This window comes from Podarcis raffonei, chromosome 7, assembly GCF_027172205.1.
Source record: "Podarcis raffonei isolate rPodRaf1 chromosome 7, rPodRaf1.pri, whole genome shotgun sequence".
Lineage (NCBI taxonomy): Eukaryota > Metazoa > Chordata > Lepidosauria > Squamata > Lacertidae > Podarcis > Podarcis raffonei.
Genome location: NC_070608.1, coordinates 23,763,340 through 23,789,417, shown reverse-complemented (window position 1 = coordinate 23,789,417; position 26,078 = coordinate 23,763,340). Strand labels below are relative to the sequence as shown.

The 26,078-nt window shown below is 39.0% G+C and overlaps 1 protein-coding gene across 6 annotated transcripts in view; it reads left to right on the top strand.

The window, feature by feature from the left end:
* VPS13B (vacuolar protein sorting 13 homolog B) overlaps positions 1-26,078 on the top strand; it is a 370,069-nt gene that overhangs the window by 163,733 nt on the left and 180,258 nt on the right. For all 6 annotated transcript variants that reach the window (XR_008331404.1, XM_053395521.1, XM_053395520.1 and 3 more), the window contains exons 22-24: positions 8,156-8,286; positions 16,191-16,425; positions 19,617-19,837. Coding sequence is in view for 5 of the 6 variants with exons in the window: in XM_053395521.1 (XP_053251496.1) it covers positions 8,156-8,286; positions 16,191-16,425; positions 19,617-19,837 (587 nt within the window). In the remaining variant the exon portion in view is untranslated. The remainder of the gene's footprint in view (positions 1-8,155; positions 8,287-16,190; positions 16,426-19,616; positions 19,838-26,078) is intronic.

Below are 26,078 nucleotides of genomic sequence, written 5' to 3'. Positions count from 1 at the left end.
TCTCCCTTCCCGCCTCTCCTGGGCCCGCGCTTCCTGCCGTACGCCAATCGCGAGCACAGCCTTGGTCAGCTGATCCATCCCCTGTGGGCGGGGTGCGCGGGAAAGCTCATCCTTCACCATTGGGGACAACCCCTCCTCGAATAACATTTGTATGGGTTCAGAGTCCAGTTGCCACCCGAGGCGATGAACTATCATGGCAAAGCGCGACCAGTAGTCTCTGACTGACTGGTTCCCCTGTTTACAACTCATCAGTTCCCGCTTAGTCACACTTTGTTGTACATCACTGGAAAACATTGCGTCCATTGCCTGGAAGAATTTCCTCAGGTCCTGCATGCCGGCATTCTGCGTCGCCATAAGGGGCCTGATCCATTCTCTGGCCCCATCTTGCAGGTGACCCACAATATAGGCAACCCTCGCCCCATCGTCTGCAAAATCATCATGCTGCAGTTCCAATGCGTACTCTGCTATGATTAAATGGGCACAAGATGTTGGACATAACATTATGATAGCTGACTGGGAACAGTTATGGACCACAGGTATGAAGTTTACGGCATGTAATGCCTTAAAAGAGAATCTAATGAAAATGATCTACAGGTGGTACATAACACCAGTCAAGCTTGCAAAAATCTATCACTTGCCCGATAATAAATGCTGGAAATGTAATGAGACTGAAGGTACATTCTTTCACCTTTGGTGGACATGCCCAAGGATTAAGACTTTCTGGGAGATGATTTATAATGAAATGAAAAAGGTATTTAAATATACCTTCCTGAAGAAACCAGAGGCCTTTCTCCTGGGCATGGTTGGCCAATTGGTGCCAAAGAAGGATAGAATTTTCTTTATGTATGCTACAACAGCAGCAAGAATACTTATCGCAAAGCATTGGAAGACACAAGATCTACCCACCCGGGAAGAATGGCAGATGAAGCTGATGGACTACATGGAATTGGCGGAAATGACTGGCAGAATCCGAGACCAGGGAGAAGAGTCGGTGGAAGAAGATTGGAAAAAATTTAAAGTTTATTTACAGAAATATTGCAAAATTAATGAATGTTAGAAGGATGCTGGAATGAAGTTATATGGCTTTAGCAGAAATGTTATAAAGAATTAAGTAAAAATAGATTGTTAATGGGCCAAAGTGGAAAATTTAAGGTTAGATTGTGTTAAGATAAATTATAGAACAAAAATTGAGAAAGATGGAAAGGATTTGCTGAAATAGCTAATTGAATTAGAATACAAAAAAGGGAGGTGTGAGGAGGTCGATGAAACAGGTAAATGAAAGATAAAGATATGGAAATATTGGATGTGTTTTTAATTGTTTTTGTTTTTCTTGTTTTGCTGTATTGTTTTTTTTCTTTTCTTTTTTGATGTATTGTAAGGTATTGCTTTGTTTTGTTTAACTTTTCATTGTTTCTTTCTTCTTTTTTCGGTAATCTTTAAACCTCTAATAAATATTATTAAAAAATAATAATAATAAATAGACCTTTGGTCTGAAGCAACAGGGCTGCTTTATTTCCTTTCCATTTACATTAACATCCCTTGCAGTGGAGGCTTCTCTGTTGGACGAAGTGGAACATAGCCCCCCTGAGATTCTGAGCCACCCCAAACTCCAAAGCCATAGTCCAGTCTTTCTCCTGTCTCCCACAATCATTATTAATGCGTTTTCTACTGATTTAGAGGCTTCCTATATACTTTTGCCCATCTCCTCTGCTTCGTCAATCAAAACAATCACCACCAGCAGGTTCCACTCCTTCTCCTGCAGCTCTCTCCCACAGAAATGACTTCAGTAGGGCAGTTGATTCTTTTGATGCTACTTAAGGAGTGTTCAGTGACTAATTTCTCTTTATTTCTCAAGAACAGTCTCAGAGAACCAAAGTGTTGATGGCTGCATTAGTGGAAGGGAGCGCCCTGGGTTTTATGCCCTGCTGCTGTACTTTAGCGGAGCTGAGGGTTTGGCCACTCATCTCTTTTAATTCAGCTATGAAGAGAAAAGGCCACAACAAGTGTCTTTAATTTGCTGTCTCATCTTTTGAGGAAAAGCTGTATCTTAAATCAACCCTAGAGATGGATGGAGTCAGTTTCAAATTATTTAATGAAATTAATATTTGCTCATGAAGAAGGAAACTTTTCTTGGTGGGACTGATACATTTTTAAAACGTTTCCGTTATAATAACATACTTTCTTTTACCAGCTCAACTTAAATCTGTTTCTTTTTCTGTTAATTGGATCTTTAGTTTTATTGTAAAATAATTCTGTGGAACTGAAACTTGCAATTAATGAGCAGCATATGGTAGATTTTATTCTCTTAGGAGATTGTTTGGTTTGATAGCTGTTAGGCTTTATTTAAAATTTTAAAAGATGATGCTGTTAAGGTACTACACTCAATATGCCAGCAAATTTGGAAAACTCAGCAGTGGCCAGAAGATTGGAGAAGATCAGTCTACATCCCAATCCCAAAGAAGGGCAGTGCCAAAGAATGTTCCAACTACCGCACAATTGCACTCATTTCACACGCTAGCAAGGTTATGCTTAAAATTCTACAAGGAAGGCTCAAGCAGTATGTGGATCGAGAACTCCCAGAAGTGCAAGCTGGATTTAGAAGAGGCAGAGGAACCAGAGACCAAATTGCAAACATGCACTGGATTATGGAGAAAGCTAGAGAGTTCCAGAAAGACATCTACTTCTGCTTCATTGACTATGCAAAAGCCTTTGACTGTGTCGACCACAGCAAACTATGGCAAGTTCTTAAAGAAATGGGAGTGCCTGATCACCTCATCTGTCTCCTGAGAAATCTCTATGTGGGACAAGAAGCTACAGTTAGAACTGGATATGGAACAACTGATTGGTTCAAAATTGGGAAAGGAGTACGACAAGGCTGTATTTTATCTCCCTGCTTATTTAATTTATATGCAGAATACATCATGTGAAAGGCTGGGCTGGATGAATCCCAAGCTGGAATTAAGATTGCCGGAAGAAATATCAACAACCTCAGATATGCAGATGACACAACCTTGATGGCAGAAAGTGAGGAGGAATTAAAGAACCTTTTAATGAGGGTGAAAGAGGAGAGCGCAAAATATGGTCTGAAGTTCAACATCAAAAAAACGAAGATCATGGCCACTGGTCCCATCACCTCCTGGCAAAGAGAAGGGGAAGAAATGGAGGCAGTGAGAGATTTTACTTTCTTGGGCTCCATGATCACTGTAGATGGTGACAGCAGCCACGAAATTAAAAGACGCCTGCTTCTTGGGAGAAGGGCAATGACAGGCCTAGATAGCATCTTGAGAAGTAGAGACGTCACCTTGACAACAAAGGTCCGTATAGTTAAAGCCATGGTTTTCCCAGTAGTGATGTATGGAATTGAGAGCTGGACCATAAAGAAGGCTGATCGCTGAAGAATTGATGCTTTTGAATTATGGTGCTGGAGAAGACTCTTGAGAGTCCCATGGACTGCAAGAAGATCAAACGCATCCATTCTTAAGGAAATCAGCCCTGAGTGCTCACTGGAAGGACAGATCTTGAAGCTGAGGCTCCAATACTTTGGCCACCTCATGAGAAGAGAAGACTCCCTGGAGAAGACACTGATGCTGGGAAAGATGGAGGGCACAAGGAGAAGGGGGCGACAGAGGACGAGATGGTTGGATAGTGTTTTCGAGGTTACCAGCATGAGTTTGACCAAACTGCGGGAGGTAGTGGAGGACAGAGGTGCCTGGTGTGCTCTGGTCCATGGGGTCACGAAGAGTCGGACACGACTAAACGACTAAACAACAACAAGGCTTTATTGTAATTTTTTGGACTGTTTGCATTTGTTGATTTAAAAGTCTGCTGCTACCTATCAAACCTTAAAATTAAGATAGCAAAGATTTTTGGAGCCCATTTTTATGCATGCTAACTTGAAAGCCCCAGTGAGTTCAATGGGGAAATATTCCCAAGTGAGTGGGCATAAATTGCAGCCTTAATTTCACAAAAATTGTATATTTTAGAAAACTTTTGAGTGATTAACAAAATGTCCTGTGCACTGTCTTAAAAGTCCTTTATGACTTTCAGTTACAACATGAGTCTTAGGGAGCTTTTCTTGAGAACTGCTAGAAACTGATATTGTATATTGTGCTCTGTGATGGCAACTTTGGTCGCAGCTGGTATATAGCTTAAACTCCTGTTCTTTTATTCTAGTAGTTTGGGAAGTAATGGCAACTGAAACCTTGTTAGAAATAAAGGGTGGGAAAATATGATTTACTCGGGAAATAATCATAAAAAGCCCAATGTTTTACAAACACACAGAGACACACAGCTCTTGCCCTTGCTCTCAAAATAAATGGCCTTGTCTCTTCTGAGTTCCCAATAATTTTCTCAGCTGACATTTTCTTGTCCCTCTGCTGTTTGGAGACAAACAAAGGTTATGTCATCTTGAGGTCAAGACTTGCCACTTTGAAAATATTCCCTAGTTCCATGTTTCCATTACTGAGCATTCAGCAGAGAGCCTTCCATCCAGACATATATCACTTTTTAAATATGGTAGAGCTTTTTATAAGTTCAGCTAAAGTTTTTGTGCCCGTAAACTATTTTTATTGTTTGATCAGTATACAATAAGAGTTGAACATTTTCACAAAGAGGTGTTTTAACAAAATGGCCCACTATAGTTCTTAGGTATCTTCACTTACTTTGAGCTTTTAGCAATGTGATTTCTCAAAATGAAAAATGTATAGGGAAACTACTTCCCTTCATTTCAAGAGATACTAGAAATGACCACCACTGCCAGTATGCAGTTTTCAGTCCATGGCTAGAATTTGTCAGTGGCTGAATAGAACATGTGAATTCTTATCTTCTTATTTTTAATTTTGTTGGACTTCTGCCATTCCATTGGCCATGCTGGCTGGGCTGATGTGAGTTGTAATCCAGTATCTGCAAGCATTATGTTGGCTATTCCCTGGGTTAGAAAATGGGCTAGAGAGAGGGACCCTTTAACTCTTTCCCTTGCCTGCTCTGCCCTGAATCCTTTAGTGTGCACGAGGACATCCTAACTGGAAGCTATTTGAGGAAATTCAAAAAGTGCTGCTGGCATTTTAACCTCCATATCTTAGGTATCATTAACTATGTGCTATCATGGTCATGAGGGAATAAAACGTGGACACTTCAGGAGGCTAATTAGATAGTGAGAGTTTTATAGTCTTTCTGCAACACTTAGTGGGGTTTGAGGTGTCTTAGAGTATGGTGTGTAAGTGTATGAGTTAAGTCTGAGCCCTGAAAGTGACATGTTCAGTCCAGCCCTGACTGATGGAGGCAGTGATATATGGAAATAATTCAAAGTTTCATCCATGCTTTGTAATGCGATATTTAATGTGATCTTTCTGTACAATAAAATTTATTCATGATAAAATTGCATCGTTATGTTAAGCTCCTCCTTTAAGCTTTTTAAAAATAAATCACAATTGATTTATATTCCCTCTCCTGTTTCACTTTTGTGAGTGACATTCCCACACCTCCACTTCACCTCTGTGACTAAATCCCACCCACCCCTTTCTTTCCTTGCTGGGTTTGTCACAATCTTAAAAGGATTTCACATCCTAATTAAGAGGAAAGAGGTTTGTTTAACATTGGGGTTGATGTAATACTTAATTGCAGAAAAGAACAGTACATGCAATCCTGTGACCCTCTAGCAATTGAAAGACCCCTAAACATTACATCTACACCACCTCTTTGAATGGAGGAAGGGTGTTGCAGAAGTAAATAGAGTGAGCACTAATAAGTTGGGGCAACTGGAGCATTAAAACTAGCTGGAAAATACCCAGAAAATTCGGGGATTCAGTGTTGGGCATTTGATCCTTCATAATTATTTTTTCTTGGTTTTGTTTTGTATAAACCTAGCAAGCAGACACGATTTGAATACAAAACTGTATTCATTCTTAAACTTAAATGCTAAGACTTTGGTAGGCTGTGAAATCTTTTGGCAGAAGGGAAGCACTTAAATTAGGAGATCACACATTTCCGTTTAGTTAACTGAAGGGCTATTGTTTGTGTGTGCCTGCTGTGCAGTGGATGCTTGAACAAGGATGCTTTAGGTGGGTGAAGAATGTTAACTAGACATGAAAGAGCGCAATATTTTTATTTAAATCTGATATTTCCCACAAGATTTGGAGTGGGGGAAGAACGTTTTCCGGTGTATTTTTCACATGCTGGCAGTAATCCATCAAAACAAGCCCAACCATGCTGTTTTGTAAAGATTCTGTTTTTGTCCTGCATACTGGTGACCACAAGTTTTTATTCATATTGATGCAGAGCACATTGTACTGCTTTCGCTTTTGTGTATAAACATCTTCATCCTTGGGAGCTGGTGAAAGGCACCATCAGTGATTAAAAGCAGAAGTATTTCTCTTATACAAAACTTATGCAAAATAACTTTTAGCAAAGGCAGCTTTTACAACTCAATAAAGTATGGAAACCATAAGATGCTTGGTTCAGGAAAAAAAGGGGGGAAGTGTCCCACAAATTCAGGTATCTTGTTGGGGTTGTTCTGTCAGCAGTTTGCATACATAATAAAATCTACCCATTCACCACAGAAAATGTCTAGTTTGCTCCCAAGGCAGTCAGACCTTTCGTGCTGTCTTTTCACACATTGTGAAGACACAGAGCTTATCATACCATCTATCATTGTGCCTTCCAAGGTTTTCCAGAACCATATGATTACAAGTCTGCCATCAGCATGAACCCAATCAGCTCTTTACTTTTAAGATTTTTGTTTTGTCCATCTGAGATGTTTAGCAAAGTCAGTGTAGAAATAGAAAAAGAGCTGGTTTAGTGATCATGTTAATTTCCAAGAACTCTTTCCCCACAAGTTTGCCACACAAGAGTATTCCAGTCCCAGCAAAGTTAGTACAGTGGTGCCTCGCAAGACGAAATTAATTCGTTCCGTGAATTTTTTTGTCTAGCGAGTTTTCCGTCTTGCGAGGCATTCGTCTTGTGGGGCACCACTGTAATATGGCAACACTAGCAAATCGCGAACAGGTTTTTATTTATGTAAGATAACTTACATAATTACTGGAGTATAATGCCAATGATAAAGGGACGCGGGTGGCGCTGTGGGTTAAACCACAGAGCCTAGGACTTGCCGATCAAAAGGTCAGCGGTTCGAATCCCTGCGACGGGGTGAGCTCCCGTTGCTCGGTCCCTACTCCTGCCAACCTAGCAGTTTGAAAGCACGTCAAAGTGCAAGTAGATAAATCGGTACTGCTCCAGCGGGAAGGTAAACAGCGTTTCTGTGCGCTGCTCTGGTTTGCCAGAAGCGGCTTAGTCATGCTGGCCACATGACCCGGAAGCTGTCTGCGGACAAACGCCAGCTCCCTCGGCCTATAGAGCGAGATGAGCGCTGCAACCCCAAGTCGGTCACCTGATGGTCAGGGGTCCCTTTACCTTTAATGCCAATGATACACAGTTTTTTACATAGTTTCCTTTAGTTACGTGGAGATCAATGTTAACTGATTACTACCCCAAGCTTGTTCCACGCTGAGTAAGTTAAACAATTGATTTAAACATAGTGCACAATTACTCTGTCATTGTAATTTATGTTGATATTTATTGAAATTTCCTATTGTCTTTTAATTTTGTTGTCCTCATGCTTTAATTAAAGATACTTGGAAGATATGATGTTGTAATTGTAGAGGATCTATAAATGTGATATCCTGCTTGTTATGTGCTTGAAAGAGTGATGCTATTTATAAATAAGCAAATAATAAAATTATGAATAAAATGCATGTACAGATAGCATCAATTTTTAAGGAATGTGGTATAAATTGAAGATACTTCCTAGATTTGATAACCAAACTGCTGAATTGCTAATTCAGGTTCTTTGGCACAATCGAAGCTAGAATCTCCCTCTTATTTGCCAAATGTTTTTGTACTAAATTATTTGAATGTAACCACTAGCTTTATGAAATGGTAGAATTCTATTGGAAATCTGACCTTTCCACAATGCTTGCTCATTTAGTTCAATTCAACTAAGGCCTGTTGAAACTAATGGAATAAGTTACTTCTGCTTAATTAGAGTTACATAGGTTTCAATAGAACTTGTGGCGACTAACTTTGGTTAGATTATGCTACTACGCATCACGTAAAACAAACTAAGTTCTCAAATGTATTCTATTTTCCTTTTATTTTTAAGAATCGCGACCTTTATCAGTTCCAGTGAAAGCCATGCTGAGCTCATCTGAAAGCTGCAGCAGAAGTCCTGAGGAAAAGATGAAAGAATTTATTGGGGTATTGTGGAATGCAGTCAAGCGCCTTACACTTCAGGTAAGATGCTGGGTGTGTGTGTGTGTGAGAGAATGGAATATTTGAAATACTTAATACTTTCTAGGATTTTAGCTTATTTTGAAACCCTTGTAAGATAAGTTCCCAGCGTTTGTTTATATAAGAAATGATGAAGCCAGTCTTAAGCACTTTAAGCCCCTTTGGTTGAAACAAGAGAAGAGTTAAGTATGGTCTTCTGCACATTGTCTTGTGTGTGGTCACATGTAGCAATAGCGGTGCATTGACTGTGAGCTTTCTGCAGTGCCTTGTTTGTATGTATATTTTGCACAATATCTCATGGTCATTTATAAGCAGCAGATTAGCGCTGCTTTTAAGAACTCCCATCATCCAAATATCCAGTCAGACTGCAACCTATGACCTATGACTATCTTTTGATTTAAAAAAAGAAATTAAGCTTACAGGTTACTGTGGGAACCAGGCAAACAGTGCTCCAACTCCAGTGTACGACAGACTTTTGCTCCATTGCATTTCCTGTTCACTTGTATTTGAAAAGCACAGATTTCCAACTACTACAGATTGCCTTGATTATCTATATACTGTTTGAATGGGACGATTTGGACATTTAAGTCATAGGTTCCTCTATTCTCAGCAGAAATTCTTGTCAAGTGATAACAGGGTGTTTCCACCCCCTGTTGGGACTGTTGGTCAGGGAGATTTGAGCTCATGGCACTTGGGTGCCTTTTATCATTCATTTCAATTTGAAACTAACAATGCATTTGTACTTGGGGGGCAATAAAGTTATAAATCTAGCTTCTGGTAAAGCAAATTGGTAGTCAGCCTCAGGAATGCATCCCTCCTTAGGCTTAAAATCTAGAAGACAGGATACATGAGGAAAAAGGAATGGGAGGAGAGAAAAAGCCAGCTGAGGCACCAGATATTAAAGTTTTACATTCCTATAGCACAGCTATACAGTTCTGCCTATGCAACTTCTGGCTGTCTTGGAGAGCAACCCCTTCCCCAGAAGAACTCCCTGCCCCACAACCAGATCTATGAGCAAAGCATGTAACAGCACCCAGGCCAGGAGTTCAGGGCTGCTCGTGCTACACAATTCTTTCCTCCAACTGCTGACTTGATGCTAGTTGGGATCATCAGCAGAGCGGGCTTGATAAAGTCCTCCTCTCTCATTGATGTCTATGGCAGTTCGTTGTTTTAAATATTGATTTAAGGGACTCCCTTGCTAACCATGTTTCAGGCTAACAGCAGTCCTGTCAAAGTGCTTAACTGCAATTGAGGAGGGATTTGCTTGAGGGCAGTGAGATGCAGTTGAGGTGTGTATGTACCCAGTGTTCCTGATTTGCTAATCACATTTGCAGTGTGGTTGTGGAGCCAGTGTTGCATCTGTTCTGGCCCTTATTATAATGCCCAAGGTATTTTTTCTATTCCAACAATGGTATAGCATTCTCGGAGTTCCACCATCACTAAATATAGAACAACAATCTGAGAAAACTTGAAAGCTGCCCTTCTCATTGTAGTCAGCCAGGGCTTATGTGGATGTATTTTGGCAGTATGGTTTGGGGATAGTGATTTACAGGAGATTGATTTTATAGGATGACAAATATAGACTGAAAAGGAGTCCTGAGTTGTCAGCAGACTGTTGTCTTCATAATTTGAAAGCATGAAAGGGTTGTTCTTTGTATTTATAAATAAATACATAAATGCTCAGAACAGAAACACCTGGAAAATTTACTTTGGATCCAAGGCTAGTGTCTGCTTGGCTGTTTTGCTCACAGTAGTGTCCAGCATGACAACTCTGTGAACTAGGCTTGTTGTAAGTAGTTATGATGTAATTTTAAAAATGCTGTTATGCAAGGGCTTTTTTCTATAGCTGCTAACAATTTCAGCGTAAACTTTGCAGTGTCTTTTGGCAACTATAGCATGAGGGAGGGAAGTGTTCACTTTGCATGTGTTCCTGGTCCTAATAGCTGCTCAACTTATGAAGTAATGTAAACACAATTATTTTTAAATGGTTGTTAATGCTTGATTTCATTGAGAATAACAAGGGTTCCACATTTTGGCATGAGTTAATAATGAGTAATAGTATGCTGAGCACCGACCAAATAACTCCACATTTTTACTATGTTTCACATAAATACACTATTATCAAAATGTTCCTTAAGTACCTTATAAAATGAATCCTTAGTTACTTGAAAATATTTGAATCAGTATTTTAAGTCAACATGATTTGTATTAAATGACATATTGAAAACAAAATGAATTGGAGTTGGAAATATGTTGATGGTGTGGTGAGTGCAGTATGGAAGGCTCTTAGCATCGAATGAAAAGATAGCCAGAACTGGTGCACACAGAGTCCTGTACTCTTAAGTGCTGTTTCCTGAACTGTCCATGTGTGAGTGGAATAGACTGCTGCTCATGCAAAGGGACTTCCCCTTCCCCTCACCCCTTGCAGCGCTCCCCCTACAGCCTTAAAATCAATTCTGAAAGGTTGGGAGTCCCTCTTGAGCAGATTTTGGTAGTACACAGGAGGCTGCAGGTGGAAGAAAGGAAGGTGAAATTCTGTGGCATAAGCAGAAGTTCACTTGTGCAGTTAGACTCCATCTTAACTGGCTATTCTATGCACTTTGACAAATTATTCTCTTGGGTTCCCTCACCTGCTTTCTGATTGTGACACAATTCCTACTTCATTTGCACTCATAGTTGTTCTAGTAGAATGTCTAAACCCATCAAATCAACCTGACAGGGATCTTTACTGCAGTACAGTATAATATTTCCAAAGGAAACATTCCCATTTCCTCTGTGTGTGTTCATAAGATCACCACAGAAAGCAAAAACATATGCACAAAATGTGACCTTGGAATCAACTCTTTGCTTCACCCTTTGGCCTTGTTCCTTCCTTCTGCCTTGCATTACTTGCTGCTTACCTTGGTCCTTCCATACCTGCGTTCATTGATCTCCAGATGTTTGATCACCGGTGCTGAATTCTTCTTGTTGGAGTTGCTGAAGATGATGGTGTGGATCATCTTAGGATCTCTTGTGAAAATCATCCAACAACTGGTTGTTGCTAATTTCTAGGCTGTACAGTGTCATAAAATCATAGAATCGTAGAATTGTAGAGTCAGAAGAGGACCCCAAGGATCAACTGGTTCAACCCCCTGGAATGCAAGAATCTCAACCAAAGCAGATGGTCATCCAACCTCTGCTTAAAAACATCTAATGAAGGAGAATCCACAACTACCCTATAATACTTCTGGGTCCTCCCTCACCCCCACTCCCCAAAAGTCCCAGCATAGATTTGTTTGAGGCTGGCAGATGCCAGAAAGCTGAGACATTAAGGTGTTGGAGTTGATGATGGAGTTGTATAATAGATTGGAGTGGGGGGGGGAGGGAATTGGTCCAAGGACCATGTTCCTTTACAGCCAATCTTCCAGGGGCCATATACCAGGGGTGGGTGTGTCCAGAGGCAAAAAAGTGGGAGGAGCAACAGATGTAGTAGGGCTGATGAGGAGTGTGGTGTAGTCAGAGGGGGTGGAGCCTGGTGAAGGGAGCATGGCTGGGGTGGATGGACTGAGGGCCACACAGGGGTCCCTGCAAGGCTGAATTTGTCCCCCAGTTGTGAAGTTTCCCATCCCTGTTATAGATGATGTTACCTCTCTCCCTCAATCTCACCTCCAGTGTTTCACAAATTTCAAATATTATATTTGTCATAGATTAATATATACACTCATTACAATTTAAAGTGTTTGAGAACATCCCTATTTTACAATACACAATTTAACATTTAAATCATGTGGACATATGAAGTACAATTCTTATAAATATTAACCGGTGCAATAATTTTCTGGAAAGATCTTGTTCAAATCTTAGATGAGAGATGACTCATAAAATTACTGTGTTTTTAATATTTATTGTGTTTTTAATATTCTGTTGGGAGCTGCCCAGAGTGGCTGGTGCTACCCAGTCAGATGGGCAGCATACAAATAATAAAATTACTATTATTATAATAAAATTATTAGTGAGGGCACTTTTTCTCAGACTGTATATGAATTATGGAGACTGTAATGCTAGTCTCCTTTGCAGGTTTGGTGTAAAGATTGCTTAGAAAATGTAAGTGAAATATTTTGAAAATGTGCCATATCAGTATCGATATTACCAATTTAATACTATATTGTTCTTTTTTCTAATAGAAAACTAAAACTTCCCTATTGTGTAACTTAAAAATCTTATTTGGTTCAATTTGAAGTCATACAACAGGAGAATTTTAGTTTCTTACTACAGTATAGACTGATTTTATTAGTGTGGAAATTGACACATTTTGAGACATTTTATCAAGAACAGAAAATAAATGCATATTTTGGATGCATGTTAGCTGCCCTTTGTTGTTCTGTTATTAGGGAGTGTTGCGTAGCAAGCACAATCCTTAACATAATCAAAAAGGAGGTGATTTTGTTTCAAGAATTTGTAATAATTCCTTGTCTTTAACACACAAGTATGTTCGGTATTGGCAAAAGAACACGTTGCTACCAAAACTGAAATACGATCCTTGAAACAGAAAGGATGTTGCCATGGAAAAATGAAGTAACACTCAGTGCAGCTGTGATGCATTAATGAATAGGATATTTTTTTAAAAGATCATTTGTGTTTGGTGTGGCTTAGAGGGTCCCAACCAGATGGTTTCCATGAATAGGATCTGACCCCCAGCTTGAGGACTTCTTACTGGCAGATTACTTCATTTTCTTTCCCTTGGATTGTCAGATCCTTACATTAATGTAAGATTTACTGCTGCAGATTTATATTCAGTTATATAAATCAGTCACATTTCACATTAAATTCACAATTTTAGACACACAGTTTAATAGTTATTTTTAAAGTGTAAAAAGATTTATTTGATAGCTTTAATATAAGCTATTGATGTAACTTTAAGAGTACAGGAATTTTAAGATATTTGGATTACATATATTTTTAAGCACTATTTCTATCAATAAAGTGATACGTGATACATTCTTGTTTAATCAAACAACTAATAAATTTTTAGAAGTACTCTTCCTTTTCTTTTACTCTCTCTCTCTCTCTGTGTATGTGCAGAGCACACACAGTTACACATCTGTGGTATTTGAAGAAGCTTTCATGAACATGAAAGCTCATACCAATAGCAAACTTAGTTGGTCTCTAAGGTGCTACTGGAAGGAATTTTTTTATTTTGTTTCGACTACAGCAGACCAACATGGTTACCTACCTGTATCTACATACATATGCATGTGCAGTTAGTTGGTGTCCCCAACATAGAAATTTGTCCAGATGTGAGCTGTCCAACTGTGCATCAGGATCTTACATATTCACATGTTTTGCAGGAGTGCACATGCCAGCTGATTCTTTTTCATACGAATACCAATTTATTGTGAATAAATTGTTTCTTTTGGGGGGGCAGCAATTTCGTAATTTCAGTGCATGGGCTTATACATATGCACAAAGAAATGAACACTAATTGGGGGGTGAGATTCTAATTTGCATATGCCCCAGTCTTATTTTTTGACAGAACTGGTTAAAAAGTCGTCACGGCTTCAATTTCTGTTGAGATGGCCAACTTCTAAAGAATGCAGAGAATTATTATTATTATTATTATTATTATTATTATTATTATTATTATTATTGCATATTCTTATAAGGGACAATTGAGTTGTCCTGGAGTAAGAGCCTGGCAGAAGGAGGGGAGTTTCCTTAATATGGGTCTGAAAGTAGCTTCCCTAATATGGGTTTGAGAACTTAAAAGCAGCAAGCCTTAAAACCAACCAACCAACAAGAAAAAATGTGAGGATGTCTGTGATTCAGCCGTCTAACAACATTCCAACAATGCACAGTGCTAGATCCTTATGGCAGCAGCATATGGTGCAGTATGGTTAGGTAGAATGAAATGCAGCTGAATGCTATGCAAAGATTATAGCTTGCGACTTTCTAGTGTTTGCCTCCCTTGGTGAAGTACAGCAATACCAGAGGACATGCAAAGTTCACTCCGTCTTCCCCATTCGATTGCCAGTAAAGATCCTTCTGATCTCTCATCACCCAATAGCCATCCTTCAGCTGTAACTTTGGTGCTGCTAACACAGTGGTTTGACTTCATCTCCAGAGATGCACTCCATTGTTTCTTGAGACAGACGTATGCCAACAATCGTTTCCCTGTACATACCTATGTAATATCTAGGTTCATTTAGGCTTCATTCTTAGCCCACTTAAAAAGGTAAAGGTAAAGGACCCCTTACAGTTAAGTCCAGTTGTGAACGATTCTGGGGTTGTGGCGCTCATTTCACTTTACTGGCCAAGGGAGCTGATGTTTGTCTGCAGTTTTTCCGGGTCATGTGGCCAGCAAGACTAAGCCGCTTCTGGTGAAACCAGAGCAGTGCACGGAAAGGCCGTTTACCTTCTCGCTGGAGTGGGATAAGCCTATTTATCTACTTGCACTTTTACGTGTTTTCAAACTGCTAGGTTGGCAGGAGCAGGGACCGAGCAATGGGAGCTCACCCCATTGCAGGGATTTGAACCGCCAACCTTCTGATTGGCAAGCCCTAGGCTCAGTGGTTTAGACCACAGCACCACCAGTGCCCACTTACCTATGAGTAAATCCACTGAATTCAGTAGGGCTTCTCAGGCGTGTAAGGAATGCAGCCTTACTATATCTTACTAGTTTTTGTGTAAATAGTATATATAAAAATTGATTTCAAACATTAGTATTATTTCTAGAAAAAGTTACGGATTGGCATATTTCAACTGGTTTTTTGTCATGTAATTTTCTGTGCATACACACACACACAAATTATTGTATTGGCACATATATATATATATATATATATATATATATATATATATATATATTTCTCATTTTTAAATTATAGGGCTACATGTGTTTCTATTTTATTCAAGTTCCTTTACCAACGCAAATTATAACGATCGGTTACATGAATAGTTTGCCTATTTTGTGTACAAAGCTACTTAAATTGTGATCTTTTATTCTAAAGGTGATGATTTCAGTTATGCAAATTTTAGATTTGATTTCATGGGGGGGGCAAAGGAGAACTATATTTGTCGTGGCAGATAAGGTAAGATGCAGCGAATGAGTAAGGTTTGCATGACTGATAGTACAAGGAAGGAGCATCTGGTCATAATTGAAGCCTATGAATACTACATCCTTTTTGGCACACTGTGTGCACACTTTGCCTTCTAAACATGGACAACATGCACATTTTCAGACCTATTTCTTGTGCAATGAAGGCAAGAAACCTTTTGATTCCCCCCCCCAACATAAACACAAAGGCTAAATTTCCCAAGTTTCTGTGCCAGTTATCACATTCCATCTACACATAACTGCAGAAGACAGATCATACTAGTAGTATGTGGTTTTGGCAATAATGAGCAATATTTGGCGAAATAACGAAAGTTGTACTTTCATTACATTTGTTGAGAATGATGCAGGCTTCACAAAGCACGAGCATCTCAAACTACAAAGAAAACAAAAAGTAGCAATATATGAGCTACTAGTCAAATCTGAAGCCTTAGCTAGTGCTAACAAAAAGGTAATAAATGGCAAATGGAGCAGGATTTTCTTCCTCTCTCTTTTGTGAGTTCACTTTCCAAATCAATCACCTCTCTTGGAAAGAGGTGTGGAAAGGTAGATATATATTCAGCTTTTTGTACAAACGGTTTTCTGAACAAGTTTATAGGCTAAAAAGACACCTCTTTAGTTGTGACTTCTTTTTAAAAGATTTCCAAAATACAAACCACCTGCAGCTTTGGGGCCTTCACTTGAGATTCAGTTCATAAGTCGTAGAAATATTTGTAGCTGATTTTGATTCTTGCTGTTGTGCGATGCTTAGATACAGTAAACACATCTTAAGGTCTGTTTATGAGATTCCCTTTATGGATTTGTTTTTGTTTTTCAGCTTGAAGTTCAGTCCTGCTGTGTGTTCATTCCAAATGACAGCCTGCCATCTCCTAGTACAATTGTGTCTGGAGATATTCCTGGGACAGTGCGCAGCTGGTATCATGGGCAGGCTAGCATGCCGGGAACTCTTATTCTTTGCTTACCTCAGATAAAGGTTATGAGTGCTGGCCACAAGTACATGGAGCCCTTGCAAGAAATTCCCTTTGTTGTGCAAAGACCAATTCTCGAAGAAGGTAGAGTATACCATATTCTAAAAGAGAAAAGTTCATTCTATGGTCATCATTTTCCCTGTGTACATTTTCAACGTGCTGAAACCTTTATGTTGAAAAATGTCCTTCAAAATGCTTTTTTTGTGATTTTGCTCCTGAAATTGTGTTACTTGTTCTTCTCACTTCTCAATCTTTAATATTTTTGAAGGTCATCGTTCTTTCTATTGTTGTGGTTAAGTTGCCTGTAACATCCAGGCTTATCTTGTTTATTGCAACTATCTATCTATCTATCTATCTATCTATCTATCTATCTATCATCTATCTATCTATCTATCTATCTATCTATCTATCTATATCTATTCTTTCATACATTCTCTTCCTCTTGCAAACTTTTCCCATCAGACTTATTTCTTTAATATTTGATCATTTTGTACCCTCTTTTATAGTTATCTTAACTTGATGTTCCTTTTAGTGATATCTTCATGATTTCTATCTTCATCTGTTAGAGGAATAAAATACAGTGGTCATGTTTAAGCGGCTATGAAAATTGCCACTGATAATTGTCATTCAAGTATGCTTCATATACATTATCGTAGTAATCCTCAGAGTTAGGCCAATGCTAATATTTTCATACTGCAGCAGTGGGTCTGAGACAGCAAGGGTGATGGAGTGTGTGTGTTATGTTTTTTTGACTGAGATTTGAGCCAGGACTTCCCAGTACATACCTCATGGTTTAGTGGTTCCCAATAGCCATCTGTTTAGTTTGTAACTGAGGTAAGACTTGCTCCATGTCCTTTACAGGCCTTGCACTTGGCCTCTCTACTAGACAGTAGTTGTGAGAACAGTCAACATTAATAGTTGCTGTTTTTCAAATGTGTAGTTTGCCAATTTCATGTCATAACATGGCAACATTTGGGAAAAAGCTATGTTTGCTATTAAGCTCTGAATGGAACGTTCCTGACAATTGTGGTAGGTTTAAAGAATGACATGTGTAGATTATTTATTTTTGTTAGAATAGGAAATACATGCTATTCATATTTTAGGCCGTACACTATATGAATTTCTTAAACCATCTTATGTTAACCATAGACATAAGTTTCATCTGTATTTGTGCAGTGTTGTTTAAAATGATAGTTTGGGCTGCAGTCCTAATCTCATTTACCTGGGAGTAAGATCTATCAAATTCAGATTTACTCAGATTTAGGTAGGGACATAGGTAGGGCTTGAACTGCCATGCCTGTTTTACTGCCATTGGCCTTTCTTAGTGCACAAAATCACATACGACGTTTCCATTTTATGACTTTCCTTAAAATGTGGTTTGGATGTATCAAAAGGTACAGTATATTAAAAGATGCATTCAATATTCATGAAATCCAGTGTTTTTGCAAATAAATAAAATGCTTCACATGTTCTTTCTAAACTCTCAAGTAAAACTAGCTGTGTCCATTTAATTCTATCTCTACCCCTGCCTTTTATATTATGAAGTATTATTCACCAAACCACAGTAAATGTTACCTATGTTAAGCTAGTGCTAATCTGTGTACATGGATCAAAACAAAAGTTGAACCCAACTGTGGCCATACACCTCATCATTTGAAACACTACTACCTAATGTTCTCGGAACTCGCTCAGCTGAATTTGTACGTATACCCGTAAGTCTGGATGAAAGCAAAACCATTTGGCTAGGTAGACTTTCAGCACAGTAACTCCCCATAGGTTACATTTTGGATGAAGCTTACAGTGCACATGTTTGTAATGAGTGGAATCTTCATTCAGCACAGTTCCCCATTGAAAAACCTCAGTGTTCTTCTGATAAACATAATTTTTTGCTTTTCAATGCTGATGCCACCCTGCCTGATATATGGAGAAGCATGTGTAGGCATATATATCTGTATGTGTATTATAGACATAACGGGTGACATCCAGTGTGCAGCGAACTTCCCCTCATGCAATGGGGCTTCTCTTTCCTGTTCCCTCCCCTCAGCATCCTGCATCCCCCCCCCCAAAAAATATATTCTCTGGAGGCTTAGGGGATCCTCCAGAGGCAATCAGCATTTTTAAACAGATTCTAGGTCATTAAAGCATTAGAAATATTTTTGTCTTTTTACTTACCCATATGAAGAAGGATAAACATTCCTTTAACAGAGTTCTTGCTCTCAGCAGTTTCCATTGTTGGTAGGGAGGGAAATACTTAATTCATGGTACATTTGTAACAATGTAAATGATAGTGTTGATCAAGATTTCAGCTCTTTAGAACAGGCTGTAAAATGTTAAGAAGGTTTTGCCAAGAGCTGAACAAAGTAAATGGAGTGAAATATTACTTGGGGACTACTGAGAGTGTTCTTAGCCCACAGCTACCACTGTTATTGGTCTGGAAGGTTGCCATGCTTGGACTCTCCAGTTGCATAGTAGCTCTCCATGTTAGGGAAATACATTTTCCAAACTTGAGGTAGGTGGATAGCAAACACATTTGAGCTGATAGAATCATCTCCTTAGTGGTATGCCGACTTCTGCTTAATGGAACTAGGTTAGTTATATCCATTAATTCCAATGGGTCTACTCTGAGGAGGATTATAATTGCTACAGCCCTAAAATCTGTTCAATTATCTCAAATTGAATGATTACCCAGAACTGCCATGCCCTCTTCTCATATTCCTGTAAACATATTTGTTCTCTTTAAAAACTTTGCTCTCAGTGATGTGGCATTTTAGGCAATTTTTATATGTTTTATCTATTTTTGAACCCCAGTAATCAGAATTCTTCACTGCGGAAGATGTTTTAAATTGGAGGCTATAATCCATCTAAAACCAAATTATTCTAAGTCCCATTGAAGGGGAGAGCATAGTCTTAAATCTATCCTACTGAAATCAGTAGAAATTAAAAGTACCTATGTTGGCAGTCATGGGTGATTGCTATAAAAACAATATGACAATATGGGGGTTCATTACGTGGACAGGTGCAAAATATGGAATGTAATAACAGATATTCTTGATATGTGTATTACATGTAGCAGGAGATGATAAGGGCTTTGTTAATTCTAAGTTCCACACAACACAATGTGGTTGCTGCTGATCATTATTTGATTTGAGCGATTTTTTTTTATTAGTTTGGTACAGGAATCGTTCAGTCATGAGGTGGGTTAATTTATTTAATGTATTAAGCTTTTGATATTTTCTTTATGTATTGAATATTTTGCTTTTTTCTTGATCCACTAGGTGATGCTTTTCCTTGGACAATTAATCTGAATCATTTCAGCATATATACTCTTCTTGGGCAGCAAATGACCCTAAATATAATAGAACCAATGGGCTGCACTTCTACTCTAGCAGTTACGTCACAAGCGCTACCTTCTGCAGGATCTGAATCCAGGCACTCATTTGTTGTGTGTCTTCATGTTGACCTTGAATCTCTTGAAGTAAAATGCTCAAATCCTCAGGTTGGTTCATTTATTTGATTTATTGGGGCAAATCAAAAATGGTTGATTTAAGAATTACCATTCTGGGTTTTGTAAAAGAAATACCTTTTTTTAAAGCTCTCTCCCCCCTCCCCCCAGCCTCAGAAAAAGGAGCCATCAAGATCACTGTACTTAGATTAGATTACAATTTGCTTTGAAGCTCTTTTAACTTTTGTAATTTAAATTCGTCTCAAAGTGTAATAGCTACGGCACATAAATGCATCTTTTGGCTGATGGAGTGAAATGACTTGCAGATGTACTGTTCAGTGTTGGGGCCCAGCTTTGCTGTCACTGTGGATGCATCTGTTGAAATGATCTAATGTAGTCTTTGTGCAAATTAGCACATACCTGTTCTCGTTCAGCATAACATACCGTCCATTAAGGCGAAAGGCTATTTATTCCTTTATGTATTTATATACTTTTACTCTGGCTTTCCATCCATGCAGACCCCAAGGTGACTAACTACAACTGGAGCATAAAACAGATTTAAAATATACGTAATTATTACATTTTTAAAAAGCCAGTAAAATTCAAAAAGGGAAGCAGGAAAATAAGTCTTCAGTCACCTCCCACGCCAAAAGCATATTGAAATAACAGCATCTTCATCTTTTGTCTGAAGCAGGGATGGAAGGAGGAAAACCAACTGGGTAATCCAGAGCAAAATATTTCACATCAGTACCACCACTGAGATGCCCCTGTCCCATGTATCCACATAGCATAACACAACTAATGGTGGGATAAGTGGCATGGCATCAAACGACAATATAAGCCTGCCAAGTGAGCCCATAGGACATTCTTTTAAGCATTCCAGGCCAAAACCATTTTGTACTTTTAAAGGTCAGAACCAACACTTTTAATTTGGCTTAGAAGTTTTTCGGGAACTAATAAAATTGATATAATAATGTTCTTTTAAAAAAAAGGTCCCCACCAGACTGTTGTATTCTGTATTCTGCACCAACTCAAATTCCAAGTGCTCTTCAAAGACACTTTCTTGTAGAGCAGATTGCAATAATCTAATCTGGATGTAATCAAGGTATGTCTAACAGCGACCAGATCCAGGCCTGCATATTAATAGTATTTGATTGCATGGGTGGAACACAACACCTCCTCCCTGTTCTTCACCTCATTAGCAAGGTGCTGAGTTGGAGACAGTCATGTCAGGGGTTGCAGTTCAACCCGAAAATGGTTTTGGTAAAGAGGGTTTCTAATGGTAGCAGCATGCTGCCCCCTCCCCAAATCTTCTTCCTCTTCTTTTTTTTCTTTTTTAGCTAATAAAAGCTGTCAACTTGGGCAGCGCAGTGTAGCAGAGCTCTGGCCACTGTTCTTCTCATGCAAAACCAGCTCCTTTTAAAAAGAAAGAGGGAGAAAATGTTCAAGGAATACGTGATTATGCAATTAATGCATGCCTACAGAGGACAGACATGTAATTAAATTGCTGGGAATAATTATTTGCTAAATTATGATACGCATAATAGCTCTTTAAAGGATTACTCTCTTGCATTTACATCACTTCTCTGTTACCTATTTGCAACCACCTGTGCCATATCACATGCTTCTGGAGGGTTACCTAAACTTCAGAAACACTTTGCAGTAGCTGGCATGGAAGGCAGGGAAATGATACAAATTGATGAGATCTTTCCTATGTATTTTTATATGTAAAGAGCACAGTTTAAAGCAAAATAGACAGCACAGTCCACTACACCTGAAAATGCCCCCCAGGACAGGATAACCTGTATCTTGAACATTCTGTGGAAAGGCAGGACAGTCCATTGTTGTTTAGTCGTGTCCGACTCTTCGTGACCCCATGGACCAGAGCACCAGCACTCCTGTCTTCCACAGTTTGGTCAAACTCATGCTGGTAGCTTCGAGAACACTGTCCAACCATCTCGTCTTCTGTCGTCCCCTTCTCCTCGTGCCCTCAATCTTTCCCAACATCAGGGTCTTTTCCAGGGAGTCTTCTCTTCTCATGAGGTGGCCAAAGTATTGGAGCCTCAGCTTCAGGATCTGTCCTTCCAGTGAGCACTCAGGGCTGATTTCCTTAAGAATGGGTAGGTTTGATCTTCTTGCAGTCCATGGGACTCTCAAGAGTCTCCTCCAGCACCATAATTCAAAAGCATCTACCATATTTTTCACTCTATAAGACGAACCAGACCAGAAGACGCACGTAGTTTTTGGAGGAGGAAAACAAGAAAAAATTATTCTGAATCTCAGAAGCCAGAACAGCAAGAAGGATCGCTGCACAGTGAAAGCAGCAATCCCTCTTGCTGTTCTGGCTTCTGTGATAGCTGCGCGGCCTGCATTCACTCCATAAGACGCACATACATTTCCCCTTACTTTTTAGGAGGGAAAAAGTGAGTCTTATAGAGCAAAAAATACAGTATTCTTCAGCGATCAGCCTTCTTTATGGTCCAGCTTTCACTTCCATACATCGCTACTGGGAAAACCATAGCTTTAACTATACGGACCTTTGTTGGCAAGGTGAAATTAAATAACTTAAATGCCTGTTCTTCCTAATTTTCCCATTCCCAGGTCAGCAGGATGGGTTGTTGGCTCCGCCTCTTTGGTTGAGGGCAGGGCTCCCACCATGCATATTTTCATCAGTTCCTGCGTGTTTTCATCAGTTCCCTTTGAGCACCCACTTTGATGACAAAAGGTTTAACAGGGGTTAGTGTTGCTGTCACAAGCCTGGTCGGTCCCCGGAAATTCCTGTTGGTAGTGGGAGGCACAATAGATTACTCTGAATGAGAGCTCATAGAAAGACCCAACAGCTTCTAGTCTCCTTATCTTGAGAACACCTTGTTTTCCTGGGGTAGAGGCAGTAGTCTCTTTCTGTCTTCAAAAGCGAGAGTGACACATAGAGCAGGGGACTTAAGCCTGTTCCCCAGCTCAGAACATTCAGGTTCTAGGTTTAGCTGATGTAGGGTTGCCTCAATTGCTACAGGAGAACTGTGTGCTCAGGCTAACGCAAGCATGCACTAAACTACTGATTTGGAGCTAATAGGATCTGCAGTGTGTCTAGCACGATTCTCAAAACAGTGCTCTCTCTCTCTTGTGTTGAGGTCCTTATTATAAGATTTGAATAGGGTGTGTACATTGTTAAAAAGAGATTTGCTCATCTCTGGATTGTTAGTTTTGCTTTTAATTATACTATACTTCTAATTTTGAAGATAAGTTTCCAAAGCTACCAGAACATTTAAGTAGTGTTGCCAGAGTTGGGAATGAAAGGGACCTCACACCAGTACCGCCTCTCTTTAAATTATTATCTGCATATATGGGAATGATCAAACAGTTCACTTCAGAGTTGCCACCAACATGCTAAATAGAAACCACCCTCTTTATAATCAAATGCAGTTAATAAAATATAATCGGATACATTTCTAACCAACAAGTGAAACCTTAGATCTTCTGCACTTTACCTATGGCAGGGTTGTTTAGTGTTTCTTTCATATTACAGAAATGGTATCTTTCCGTATCTTGTGTGCAAACAACACATAGGGTATTTTAATTTTTTGTTTTCTTCCCATGGGAAAGTAGGCCATTCATACATCTATGGTGTACGTTATAGATTCAGGTTCAATACAGCTTGCAAAAGCTTGCTTGCTTGCAGATAGGCATCTCAGGCACAACTATTCTGAATCACAGAATCATAAAATTGTAGAGTTGGAAGGGATCCCGAGTGTCATCTAGTCCAACCCCCTACAATTCAGGAATCTCAACACGTGTTGGTGACATCTCTGTTTCAGAATACATTTCTCAGCAGGGGTGTGAGATCTCAAATTCTACACCATCTTCAGGCTTCACAACAAGATAAAAAGGAGCCAGAGTGATGTGTATATTTTCTTGATTGCTTATTTACTTGTGCCTTAAGAAAGTGTTATGAAAAAGCACCATTAAAAGCTGCCATAATACAATAACAAGGCACAGAAATGGACAGATGCCGCAACTGAAAGACAATTGATGGTTTTTATCTTCTTTTACTTTGCCTTGCAAATATTTGGCTAAACCCTGAAGAAGAATTGTTAGGTATATGGTTTTACTGTTCCATTGTTTTTTTGTTTTAGAAAGAGTACTCTGCTACGGCCTCTACAAGTGTAACACTGGCTCCTTGTTGACCAATCTAATTTATTAATTGTGATGTTTAATGCTGTTCTTGGTTAGGGTGCTTTTGAAACATTTGTATTGAGTTTCATTATATTGATTTGTCTTGCAATCTGGCTTGAATGCCCTTTGTAAACAGAAAGGCAGAATAGAAATATTTTGATAAATATATACATAAATCTGGAGCCTGCTTTGGATACTTGTATTCCCTCCTCGTCCCTCCACTCACTTTCCTTCTCTCTTCTTCTGTAACCACAATTAAGCAGTTTATTGGCAGATGGTTTCAGATACTCTTTAAAATGTTTTCTTACCAAAAATGTGGTTGAAAACCTCCAAGTATACTTTCCATTGAAGAGCTTAGCACAGAAATAAATGTGTGCCATAGCCCTTCTAGGATAGTGTCACTTGCATAGTTACAAACTGTGTTCCCAAATTTTGGCCACAATTTTCTTTCTGTAAAGAAAAGTGTCTGGGGCAAGATAGATCCCACAAAATCTATTGATTTTGGGAATTATTGTATTTTCTTGTTCCAATCAATTTTAACCTGTTAGGAGTCTCATATGGTTTATCATGCAAAAACTGATCAAGGGAACAGGTTATATATAGTTTTGTCTTCTCCTGACACAACTCACATGGTTTTGTTTGGGACAGTCTTGTTCTCCAAGGTACATTGGAATTTGGCTTGAGGTAACAAAATCCTCCACAAAATCATCTCTGTCACTTTCTAAGTTTTTGTCAGTGAAGGTTAGGAAACCATTACTTGCAGTAACGTTGGTGCTGAAAGAGGATTTTTACCAGGAAGGAGCTTTCATTCTTCAGGCTAGGGTCCTATTTGTTAGTAGCTTTCAGCAGGAAGTCATTGCATTATGTGTTACTCACATTGCCATAATACAGTGAAGATTTTAAGAAGTACAGTGCTACCTTGGTTCTCGAACGGCTTAGTTGATGAACAAATTGGTTCCCGAATGCCGAAAACCCGGAAGTAAGTGTGCCAAACATCGGATGCCAAATATCCGACGTGGTTTCCGCTTGAGTGAAGCCAATTGGAAGCCATGCCTTGGTTTTTGAATGTTTTAAGAGTTGAACAGACTTCCAGAACAGATTAAATTTGAGAACCAAGGTATCACTGTATCTTTTCTGTGGCCTAATAATGAAATTTCAGAAAGTATTTTCACTCCATAGGGGACTGGGAGAGAGGGCTTGCATGAATCATTGACACTTGATCAGCTTATCAAAGTATACTAGAAATAAGTCAGATATTTTTCAATGTTAACAATATTAGATTTATGCTGTACTGCCATCCATATGTGCCATAATCAATCTCCTTATGACAGTTACCTATGTAAATACTGAAAGTGTTAAATGTATAAATTTAAAAAGTACCCCTCATGACAAAAAGCTGTATGACAAATTGCATGAGGACTGCTTTCTATCAATGTTTGATTTAAATATTAAACATTAAAATATTAATTGAGAGGAATTTTGGGCTCTTACAAAAAACAAATACCTCCAGCGCTGTCGCTATATAAAGACAGTGAAACCAAAACCTGAGGATAAATCATATTCTCAGATGTACAAAATTAAGTCCTGTTTTCTATCAAATTTAAACTGACAACAGTGTTTTTCTGCATCTGTTCTGCCCACATTAGAAGCCAACGTCATTCTCTGGATATGTCCCGAGGCTGAAGCTTCTTTATAATATATGAACATTTTGATTCCCCTCACCCTCAAATAATGGCAAGCTGGGTATGGTGTCCAGCTGTGCATCTGCTTATGTATTGTGTTTGCAGATTCCCTGTTCTTTTTAAAATACAGTATGTGGCAAACTGTTGTCATACAGATTCTATGATTAATGCTTATTTGTGAAGCCTTGTGTAAATACCTTAGAACTGAGTCAGACAATGCACAGTTATACAGAGTGTTTTGTGAATACTGAAAAGACACATTCCAAGAGATTTTTTCCCCTGCATACTGAGAACAGCTTCATATCTACCATGAACAAATAATTTCACATTTTGCAAATTATATTGCCTTTGTTTTTAGAATTTGAGATTGTTGTGAGTCCACTGAATGGGATGAGCATTTGTAAGAGCTTGTGAAAAAGTGTATTTTTTTAAAAAAGTAT